Raw genomic sequence first — 12,520 nt, 5'->3', positions numbered from 1 at the left:
CTGACCCAATGAAATAAGTCAGTATTTTCAAACTCATACAACAGATCTAGGACAGTCCAGATTGTCTCTATACTCAGAACATGAAATAACTGGAAAATGTGTACTATCTGTTGACAAACATTGAACTTTTTATTAAGACACCTGCCTGGCCCCTTTTAAGTATCAGACCCCACCCTGGATGATCTCATAGACTCATAGACTTTAAGGTCAGAAGGGACCATTATGATCATCTGGTCTGACCCCCTGTATGCTGCAGGCCATAAAACCGTCCCTACCCCTTCCCTGGACTCTGCTGTTGAAGTCCCCAATCCTGTTTTTAGTGACTTCAATCGGCAGAGACCCTCCTGCTAGTGATCCCTGCCCCATGCTGCGGAGGAGGCTCAGCCAATCTGCCCTGGAGGAAAATTCCTTCCCGACCCCAAATATGGCGATCAGTAAGACCCCGAGCATATAGGCAAGAGTCTCCAGATCTGAAGACTATTAAAGTAAGAGAATCCCCACCACACACTAGCATACTAGGAGGAGCATGCTGTACCTTTCCAAGAGGTGGCATAGTGGAAATATTCCTAGTGTACACCTGGAACGGTGAGGGATTGTACCCCTAGGGTGTGAAGCTCCACTCTGCCCTCAACACGGGCCTGAACCTGACACCTAATTTGTCATCTATGGAGCAGGCTCCATCTTCTGTTTTGTACAGCACCTCACACAATGGGCTCCTGGTCCATGTCTGGGGCTCCTAGGGGTTACTACAATGCCAATAATAAAAATAGATCACTGTTGAATTAAACAATGGGAGTTTGTGATGCAAATGTCAAGCTTGTTTATTTAGAGTTTTACACACATTAAAAAGGAGCTTTAATCCTTTGCTCTAGAGGCTTCTTACGCTATTAAATAAACAACCATTTCTGTAACCACACTCCTAGACCAACCTCTCAAGAAAAACACTAAACAGACTGGCAAGGAGCGAGAATATGCAGAAACCACCCAGGAAGCTTGACAATATTCCATATTTCACTACTACTTTGCCCTGAACTTGTTTCGTCATCAACCTTATTCTGCGAAACATACACAGGGTTACAGACAAATTGGCAATGACTATATTAGCCTACAATATGCTCAAATTGGAGGTGATGTGTTATGCTGGGGATTTCAACTCTTCGTTATCATGCAATTACACAAAGAAAGTCTGCCTGGGAATTAAAAATTCTGAGGACATATGAATAAATAAGCCCCAGCTTCACTTTCCAAGTTGTATTCTGATAACTAGGGAACACCACCTACATGCAGCCATAAAACATAGAAGCTCATTGCTGCTTTCAATATCGACCTCCCATCTCATCAGCTGACAGTTTGGGCATTGTCAGGTATTGTGAATGAGAAAATATTAGTTTTAACAAAGGAACATCTGCTGCTCCTAAGCAGAAAATGATGCGTACAGACGTGTGTGAGTGTAGGGAGCAGGACAACAGCACAATAATATCTGCACTCACCACACCAGCTTCGGGATTTCTCTTCCTCCCATTGCTGAACGTGGAGGCCAGGGTCGAAGAGCAGCTTTCATCGTACAGAGCTGTCCGGCCATCATTAATAGCAGAATTGATGGAGATAGTCCACATGCTTGATGCATAGCCGTCACAGTTACAATCATCATAGCTGCCTCCATCTCCAGAGGCCCAGACGTAGATGCTTCCCTTGCCGCCACGGCCCTGTGGAAAAGAAATTGAGTCTGTCAGGTTAAATTACGCATTCAAACATGAAGCAAGGCATCCATCTGTCAAGGAGAAAACAGGCCCTAGATAAATGTACATCAGTAGCAAGCTGAAAGTGCATGGACTGCTGCAGACTTTAAAAATCCAGTTAACCGTTAATCACAGCCTGTTCTGCAATCTTTTATGTGCAGAGTGTTCTCATTTATCATTTTGTTTACTTGGAACACCAAAGGTTTCTGTGCTAAGACATTTTATGGATTCATTAGAACCTGGAGTTGATATCAGGCACTAAGCACTATGGGGACATAAGAATACAAGAATGGCCATACTGGGTAAAACCAAAGGTCCACCTAGTTCCTAGTATCCTGTCTTCCAACAATGGCCAATGTCAGGTGCCCCAGAGGGAATGAACAGAGCAGGTAATCATCAAGTGATCCATCCCCTGTCACCTATTCCCAGCTTTTGGCAAACAGAGGCTAGGGACACCATCCCTGCCCATCCTGGCTAACAGCCATTGATGGACCTATCCTCCATGAATTTATCTAATTCTTTTTTGAACCCTGTTATAGTCTTGGCCTTCACAACATCCTCTGGCAAGGAGTTCCACAGGTTGTCTGTGCATTGTGTGAAAAAATACTTCCTTTGTTTGTTTTAATATTGCTGCCTATTAATTTCATTTGGTGACCCCTAATTCTTCTGTTATGAGGAGGAGTAAATAACACTTCCTTAGTTAATTTCCCCACACCAGTCATGATTTTATAGCTCTCTTAGTTATCTCTTTTTCAAGCTGAAAAGTCCCAATCTTATTAATCTTTCCTCATATGGCAGCCATTCCATGCCCTAATAATTTTTTTTCCATTTTCCTAACTTTTTCCAATTCCAATATATCTTTTTTCAGATGGGGCGACCACTATACACACTGTATTCAAGATGTGGGCATACCATGGATTTATATAGAGGCAATATGATATTTTCTGTCTTATTATCTATCCCTTTCTTAATGATTCCCAACATTCTGTTCACTTTTTTGACGGCCGCTGCACATTGAGTGGATATTTTCAGAGAACTATCCACAAGGCCTCTAAGATCTCTTTCTTGAGTGGTAACAGATAATTTAGACCCCATCATTTTGTATGTATAGTTGGGATTATGTTTTCCAATCTGCATTACTTTGCATTTATCAACATTGAATTTCATCTGCCATTTTGTTGCCCAGTCATCCAGTTTGGTGAGATCCTTTTGTAGCTCTCTGCAGTCTGCATGGGACTTAACGATCTTGAGTAGTTTTGTATCATCTGCAAATTTTGCCACCTCACTGTTTACCACTTTTTCCAGATCATTAAAATGGATATACTATTCATCTAACTGACCGGGTTTATAAGGTACACTTAAGGTCTGAGTGTGGCTAGAAAACCATGTAAAACTGTTACCACTTTCTTTTCTCAACAGATTGGCTCCCTGTTTTTTTTCTCATGTCTATTTGTTTTACTGACCAAACTAGCTTGAATTACTGTTAGCGCTGTAGAACCAACACCGCTATGACAGCAACTGAATCATCAACAAAAGAAAGCACCTCCCAACTCCCCTTATGAAGCTGGCGTTGGCTGGAGAGATCTAAGCCAAGAGGGAGACATGATGGATAGAACTCTCTCAGTAGCTAAAGGAAAAGAGAGTAGTATCCTCCCACCTACTCCAGGCACCAGGAAGAGGGAGGGGTTATTTCAAGCACCATACCCTGAGAAAAGAGGGGTGAGGGCTGGATAGAGAAATGTTTTGATTGAGAGTCTTGAAACCTTGGATGAAATCCTGGCTACATTGAAGTCAATAACAAAATTCTCATTAACGTCACTGAAGATTAAAACTCAAAGGGTAAAATGTTTATCCCCTGCCCCCATTTATTTCTGATAATATAAAAGGGAGCAAGAACACAGCTTAATATCTAGCTCTCAGGTATGTCTGCAGTGCTGAAGGTTAGGAAAACTACCTTCTGGCTAGTTAATGAACAAATGTGATCTGGAAGTCATGGAGCACATGAATACAGCACCCTACAATGTCATTTTTAATAGGGTATGTTCTCTGACTGTACTTTATATCAAATCCCATTTCACAGCACTGCCTCATATCTTTTATCATAACACAGTGGACGATGCAACTTCATTATTTTTAAACGAGTTAGCAAGTAGCATTATAATTCGCTGATATCACAGTGGGATTTCAGCCGTTAGGTTGTATTTCTTCTCTGGCGAAGGACTCTTGTAATAAAGATTATGACACTGGATAGCTTATTTAAATCAGCCTAAGAGTACCCATATAGACTCGAGGTCAGTCATTTTAGATATACGTGATTGGATATACTGTTGTAAAAATTTATGTTGTAAGAACAAAAGCTAAGGAACACGGGCTTGTATCTGTCCAACAAGTGATTCTTTAAAAGCAAAGCATCAAAATAAGAAAAAGAATGCCTTTTTTCTTCCATTTTAAAATACTCCATTTGACCTGAAACCCCCAGCTGGTGCTAAGGTAGCTGTAGATTTGGGGAAAAGGGGAAATTGAGATGAGGCCTTTGGGTCTTAGCAGTATTAGTATAAAGAACACCTTCCTTCTTAATTCGCAGGACTGCACTTTTAATTGGATAAGAATAGTGGTGTTATCCTTTAGCCAATTTGCTAACTCCGGAGATGGAAGAACAAGTGAGGCTAAGCAGTGTTTTTGTACTAGGACTGGAAGATAGCAGTCACTAATCTCCATGGCTCCTTGTTAACTTTCCTATGTTTAAATACATCCTTCATTGGGATAGTTAACAAGGGATTTTTGTATCACATTAGCAAAATGTTGTGAAACATTAATACTGTGTAGCAGAATAAATCACAAATAAAATAAACAAGGTGATAAGTGCAAGGAGCAGAGTCTAAGGCTATAGAGTGCTGGTTGGGACAGGGTCCTAAAAATAATTCATTCATATAAAATATTAAATGCCCCAAGTTAGCATCTTCTAGAAACAAGTAAACAATTTTTAGAATTCAAAAACAGTTTATTTAACTCCCGCGTCACATTCTCCTCAATTCTCTTACGTTTTTTTCACTTCTGTATTCTAGCCAGGACTGGAAACAGAGGTGCACAAACATCATGGGAAAGGCTTTAATAGCCCAAATGAAGGACCGGAAATCTCCTCAGAAATCCTGTTCTTTTGAGATTTCCACCCGAATGTGGCAGATTTCAGAGGTTCAGACAATTTGCCAAGGGAAACTTTTGGTTGATTACTTGAATATTTCCAGTTCTCCTCTTATTAGTTAAGATACTAAAGCTGATCAAAACTTGCATAATAAAACCTGGAAACAGGAAAACTGGGGGAAATTTATCCAGTCTGGGGCTTAATTAGAAATCTGTCTAATGCTGAGGGCCTCTTTTTGAAATCCAGACTCTCTCACGTCACACATGAATATACTCACACTAATCCCATTAACGCTAACAGTAAGTGTTACTCAACATGAGGAAATGTTGCAGAATCAGGCCATGAACAGAATAGGAGTAAGTAAACGCTGAACATAACCGAGATACCAGAGGGAGCTTGGAGAAAGACACATGAGGAGAAGAGAAAAGAACAAGGAGACAGTGGAGCTGTTACATTTTTGTATGTTTGTTTCACTCAGATTCCTGTTTGTTTCCCCAGAAAATAGAGCTCGGAGTCTAACTTCCAGATTTGTTGCTCTTTTGAATCCAAAACTCAAATTGGGAGTTGAGGATGAATCAGTGTGGATTTGGCACAGGTATAACAGAAGTCTAAAAGACACTGTTCATTCCAAGTATACTGAAATACAATACAGGGGCACGTACAAAACATGGAATGTTGACAGTGGCTACTGTACTATTTTAAAATAATATCTAGCTGAAGAAACCAACAAGTTGCCTATTTGTAATCTTCTGTATACACTACCAGTTAAAATAGGCATGACTTGCCCACTGGGTAACTATTTTTTCCATATAACTGTTGCCTTGTAGAGCTCATACTTTCAGAGAACTCCCTTTACTGTTGTCTAGCTAGCTAGACTGTTGGGTAACACTGCAGGCTAATTATTGAAATATCCCCTTAAATAAAACTCGAGATGTCTCTTTATTACTATTAACACTGTGTGTACTGCAGTAGTGTCTAGGGACCCCAGTCATGGAGTAGGACCCCATTGTACTAAGCGCTGTAGAAACACAGAACAAAAGGATGGCCCCTCCTCACAACAGCTTACAATCCAAGTATAAGGCCATGTCTACGCTATAAACCAGGGGTGGCCAAACTTACTGGCGCTCCAAGCCACATATGACAATCTTCAGAAGTTTGAGAGCCGGAGCACACCTGCTAGGAGCTCGGGCTGGGGGCTTCAGCCCCACTCCTGCTGAAGCCCCGAACTCCAGCAGGTGCGCCTTGTAGGGCTGAAGGCCCTAGACCCTTCTCCCCACTGGAGAGAAGCTCCTACCCCACTACCCCTCTGCAAGGCAGAGGTCCCGAGCTCCTCCCCTCATCCGGTCTGGTAGGTGGAGAATACGGGGCCAGAGGGGGCTTGTGAGCCACTCTTTCATGGTAAAAGAGCTGCATGTGGCTCGCGAGTCACAATTTGGCCACCCCAATATAAACTTATATTGGTATAACTATGTCTGTCAGGGGTGTGAAAAATCCACACCCCTGAGTGACACAGTTATACCAACCTAGCTCCTGGTGTAGATAGCACTTCTCCCATCAATACAGCTACCACCACTCATGGAGGTGGATTAACTATGCCACTGCAGCGTTTTAAGTGAAGACCTGCCCTAAGAGACAACTGGTGGATACAGACAGATGGGGATGTACAAGGAAACAATGCGACAATACTAGTCTCAGCACACCAACTGCCTTACTTTGTCAAGTATTGTTTAGAATCCATGGCAAAAGAGAATTTTAAGAAGGGACTTGAAGGACAACATGATGGTTTCAAAAGTTCACAGGCAATTTCTCCCAGGTGTGAGGGGCAGTATGGGGGGGAATGTGAAGGTTCATCTTTGAAAAATGATCATGGAGTTGGAAATTGTTTTCTGTCAAGAAACAGAATTTGTCATTGGGTTTTCTTTTTCCTTTTCGTGTTATAACTGTTAGTACAGATTTTTTTTTCTTTCTTCCCCTTGAAAGAGAGGAAATATTTTGGAATCTCCTATCTAATTTAATAGTAATTTTTGTCCCTGCCATAGAGTTAGGTAGGATGGTTTAAAAAAAAAAGAATTATATCATTCATTATCAAACTCTATAGCTTTTGGAGTCCTTTCTATAGGCCCTTATGACATTTCTATAGGACTATATTGGTTTCATTCCTGTTGAATTCCATACTGCTTTCCCATAAGCGAAAATACATTTCTTTCTCTCCTAGTGTTGTAGTTATGGTTAATGCTTTTATATTGAATCCTATAAACATTTAAATAAGAATAAATACTAACCGTGTCTTTAAATAACAACTGTTAATTACATTCAACAGGGTGTAATGTTACCCATGAGACAATGTGGCTGGAACACAATGCCCTGCCCAAATGCTTTTTACCAGATTGGTCTGTGCAAGTGACACATCAAACATCTTCCTGTCACTCCTCAGACCAATGTCTGAATCCTCCGGTCCTACATGCGAAGAGCAATCTAGAATCCTGCATCCATCTGGAATAGTGACATGTCTTTATATATCAGGTCCTGTTTGGTGCTGGCTAGCTGAATGGCCTGGATTGCCAGGTCTCTCTTACTAGGGTTGTAGGTTAGTCCTAATCCCCATCCCTGTATTGAAACCTTTTCACTAGAGCTTCAGATTTGGATCATGCCTCCCTTAACAAGAGCTTTTGTCTCTTGAGTGATCAGTTTCTAGATTGGATTAGAATCCATTATATATACAACATTTTATATCAAGAATTATACAGCCTAATGTAAGGCATATGGGAGTATAGTTTCCCGTTACAGCCTCGAGTTATGTACTTAGTGCTATATTCAAGGAAATCCATCACTGCATCCTTTAGAAAGGACTCACCCATAGCCCTTACTTTGATTGGTCTCTTGGATTATTTATACATTAATTCCGTTAACAACAGGATTTATCCTTCCTCCAGGCACATTCCTGCAAGTATTTCATATATGCAATGCTCTTTGACCAGAAAGGGTGTCCTGCCTATGGAGTCTGAAGGCACAGGCCATATCTTATTGAATCACAATAGGTGGCTCAGACTTCTCTGCCCACTGAAAGCTCTTATTTGGAGTGTTCACATAATTGTTAATAATTGTTACTATTTATTAATTGATATTTTCTTTAATTAAACTAATAAATAATGAATTTAATGGTCAAGCCATTTTCCATATCTAAAAAAGGCATTAATATAGATGAAAACAAAGCTCAATTTAATTCATATGTAAACAAACACATAAACAGATCTTTCAGGAGTTATCTTCAATCAGGTAGGTCATTTGTAATATAAAAATGGATGAGTTGGTTTAGATAAAATATGAATGGAACTGAATTTTAAGCCAAAGCCTGTATCAAGCCTCTGAGGTTCAGAAGAGTTCAGATACTGTTTGCTCCCGATAACTGTTCATCTCCATATGCCAGTGCTCTGCTCAGCTGTTGTAAATTGGCATAGCTACATTAAACCACACTGACGATGTGTGTTCTTCACATAGTCTCACTTACTTCAGTGGGACCCCTTGTGGACTCTGGTGGTGTTTAATGTGAGCTAGGATATTTGAGTCTGGCCTTACATTTCTGCAGGTAGTTTGCACAGTTCTAGTATTAATTACATTTGTAAAATTCATAACATTGATATTTCAAAAGTAATCCCTCATCGGTGGTTTTGAAACACCTTAGATTATTAACAGAGAATGGATTTTAAACATCTCATTTAATTTCCACCACTGAAAGTATTAAATTTTTTCCCAATCAGATCATGCTGTGAATATAGGCCTGTCAGTTTCATTTTTGCATGCTCATGCATGGCTTGAGTGTTGTTTTTTTTGTTTCAGTCACTGAAGGGAAATAGCTCCACTCCACTGTTTTCACTTAAAAAAAAGTGCAGGAAATTAATGAAAATATTTTGCATTACAAACCGAATAGAATCAAAACGGAGTTGGCCCTGTGCCTTTAAACCAATAATTTAAATCTAAAAGGTGAAAAGTAAATCAAGGCCCCTATCTACATTACAAAAGTTACTATGTTGGGGCACTGTGTTGCAACATGGTAACATTCTCTCCCTGTTCTAGCAGTAGCTGGGTCTTGTCTTTGTGGAGAAGAAAAGAGTTCAACTGCCCAAACACTGATGTCAGCTTTACCAGTGGTAATTAAATCGAGTAACATCAGATTTACATCACTGTAACAGAGCATGGAATTTGGCCTCAGATGCAGCACAGTTCTGTAAGGTTACAATAAAGTTTTATCTTAACTTACACAAACAAGACAAAACCCACAATTACAACCCGTAGCTTTGACACTATAAGTGTACAGTACATTGGTCCTACATTTAAAAGAGAATTAACAAGACTTCCTTTGAAAAAGAGCTAATACACAAGATTGCCACGTCTCAAACTAATGTTTTGATGTCCATTAAACTACTGACTTGAGTAGATGGTAGTAGGAATAGCTAAATTTGATAATGTTTTGCCTCAACCTTCACCTTCCAACAAAAGAAGTGCAATTTCCATAGCTCTGGATGGGGGAAATGAGAAATAATTCCTTGCATTTTTAATATTCTCACAGCTTCTTTCACTGGAAAACCCAATTACAATGACATGATTAGCTTATAAATTCTTACTATTTCTCCCCTGGCAATTTCTATTCTCACAGCATTTTATTAGGTAAAATTACATTAGGGGGTCAATATAATATTCATCAGTAGTGGAGGAATAGATAACATATTGTATAGTCTGGTTGAGCAGGCCAAAGCTAAATAAATTATTTCAAGCCATGAACTATCCTTTAGCACACAATAATATGAAAAAGCCTACATGATAAAAATGCAATAGGCAGAGACCAGCTGTTCTGATTACTTTTTTCAGTCTCTTAAATTCAAACAGCTGAAGCTGGAAGACTGAAGCAGCAAGAAAAAAGCAGCCTATTGGACACACTCATAAAACGGGGACATATCATAAAACTTCTAGATTGCAACTATGGCCTATATTTTGGGCTAGAATCAGTCCTAGTTCAGATGACTTTGCCTGGGTGCAATGTCCAGGAGGGTTGTGCTATGCCAAGCGTCCCATCTGGCCCACCCCCAGCCAGTACAGCCCCCAAAGTAGGCAAGAACTGGCCCCAAAGGGAGCATCTCATCTTGCAAGACATCTAGTCAACCATGACCTTTATATACCAATCTATCCATCCATGATATCTGCCACTCAATGCCTTGTCTAGGTGTGGTGGCTTGTGCTGATCACGCCTCCTTCCGTATGAGCTCCTAATAGGTCAGCTGATCAATCTTGAATCTATTGGACTGATCTTTAATTCCATCCCCCTTTTCTTTTTCTGTGCTCCATATTTGTGTTAGTATTTATCCCTCAGTTTGGGATGAAATCCTGCCCTAACTCACCAAAGAGATGGGTGTGCTCATGCCTACATGTCCACGTGTGCACAGTAGCATGCAGAGCTGAGGGTTGAGGACCCCTTTTGCTGATGCAGGTTAAGAAAGCTCAGTAGGTAACATGCTCAGCTATGCACCTTACTGCAGATCAAAGAGAGGCAGCACAGGTCCTTTCTCACTAAACCCCAGCTTCCGCTGCTGATCACAGATGTGGGTAGGAAGGCTAGAGGTCTGCACTGCAAGCCAGATGGCAATGTCCCTCGTAGCATTGGGAGAGAAAGTGTATTAGCCTGGCTCCTTTTTTAGTGCTCAAGTGAGTGCCAAGGAGTGTAACATGTCTTGCTCCTGGCGGGGGCGTTTGGGGAGACAAAGCTCCCTGTGCATCTTTCCCTCCAGCCCAAAGTACTTGTGCACGACGGGACAGAATTTTACCCTTACTCTGTTGTGGTCTTTTATTTAGGCATGTAGGAATTGCCAGACTGGATCAGACCCATCGTCCGACTAGTCCAATGTCCCTTTGCAGACAGTGGCCAGCACCAGATGCTTCAGAGGAAAGTGAAAGAACCCCACAGTAGGCAGCTATGTGATAATCTGTCCACCCCCCACCCCCAAGCCCCAAAGAGTTCATCCTGGTTTCTCATGGTTAGAGATAACTTAAACCCTGAAATCTTGCTTCCCCTCCAATCATGCTGTACCTGTTTTGCAAAAAGGTGTTTCCTAGATAGTATAATTTACATCATGCTCTATGTTCTCACCTGTTTATTTGTGTAAAACGCATGCTTGTACTAATTGTCAGATTTTTCTGAGGTTTAAATGTATGAAATTTAATCAAATTTTTATTCTATATATTCTGCTAACTCAAGAATTAGTATATTTAGTATTTATTATATTATTTACCTTTCTGCTGATAGTAATGACAGTCGGTGAACTGGTCCTACAAACCTACTGATTTCTAGTAAGTGCCACCAACTCCCATGAAGAACAGCCTACCAGAGTGCAATAGAGAACAGGGAGGGCACAGATTCATTCTACACAACAGCCCAGATTTACACTAGCATTATTGTTATTATTCTTTGATATTTGTATTACAATAGCAACTAAGAAACCCACTCATTATCACGGTCTCATTGTGCTAGGCAAAACAAATAATAAAAAGCTGTCCTGCCCCCAAACGCTTACAATCTGAGAGACAGATTCTGCCACCCTTTCTTATGCTGAATAGTACCTTACTTGTGGAGTAAAGTGCTTCTTGGTGTGAGTAAAGCTATAGGAATCTGTCCCTTGATTACAACAGGATGCAAGAATGAGGGTAACAAACAATCAGAAGGGGGAAGGCCAAGCGAAACAACAAGCGTGTGTGTACACATGTTAACACAGCAGTTTTGAGTTACTTCTTTCCTAACCATCAGATAAAAGTAACAAAAAATGAGATGAGTGTGAGAGATCTCTGCCATTATCCCAATCTAGCCATTATCAGGTGACATTTTATTGCAGAGATCACAGCAGAAGGAGGGGTGGAGGAAGGATTTTAAGGAGGATATTGCAGCATGTGCTGGGGAATTCTCATGAATATCTTTCCCCTTGAATTTATTTCCAAGTTGCAGTGGCAACAGGATGAATATGACTCGTGCTTGTCAATTTACTTAATTTCATATTCCTAATGAAAAAAAAACCCACGTTACACTCCATATCACTCCCAATTATTTATTGTCATTTGTTGCATCAGAGACAAGGATATTAAACTTGCTGTGTGCAAGGATTCTGTTATCTTAAGTTTCCTTCCAGGACATTGCAAGTATCATTTTCAGTTTAATAGCACATTTAAATTCTTGACATGTCCCTGACTCACTGCCAACATTTCAGCTCTCATCATTTATTTATGAGTTACTATCCTAGTGTCTGAGAATCATGCCCTGGACTGCAAAAAAAGAATCCACATGTTTATTCATCTTTGAGTATATAAAAGACATAAGACATATTGCTTTTTGATCAGTATTGTACCATTCTGAAAATAATCATAAATTAGATTTGTATTTATACCTTCGATATAGATTTCAGAATGTAGGTGAAAGAAAGAAAGAAAGAAAGAAAGAAAGAAAGAAAGAAAGAAAGAAAGAAAGAAAGAACTTCAGGTCTGATATTGAAATGTATTTAAGCATCTAGAATGCACTAAGGCACATAGAGGGATTTTCAAAACATCTAAGCAAATTAGGCCCTTAACACCCACTGCAATCTTGTAAAGATGCCTAAATACC

At 40.2% G+C, this 12,520-nt stretch overlaps 1 protein-coding gene across 2 annotated transcripts in view; it reads right to left on the bottom strand.

Annotated features, from left to right (window-relative positions):
• Positions 1-12,520, bottom strand: part of PCSK2 (proprotein convertase subtilisin/kexin type 2) — a 188,448-nt gene that overhangs the window by 12,039 nt on the left and 163,889 nt on the right. For both annotated transcript variants that reach the window (XM_065589670.1, XM_065589671.1), the window contains one exon: positions 1,491-1,706. In XM_065589670.1, coding sequence (XP_065445742.1) covers positions 1,491-1,706 — 216 coding nt within the window. The remainder of the gene's footprint in view (positions 1-1,490; positions 1,707-12,520) is intronic.

The sequence above is a fragment of the Chrysemys picta genome, chromosome 3, assembly GCF_011386835.1.
Source record: "Chrysemys picta bellii isolate R12L10 chromosome 3, ASM1138683v2, whole genome shotgun sequence".
In the NCBI taxonomy this organism is placed as follows: Eukaryota; Metazoa; Chordata; order Testudines; family Emydidae; genus Chrysemys; species Chrysemys picta.
This window is presented reverse-complemented; position numbering and strand designations above follow the sequence as displayed.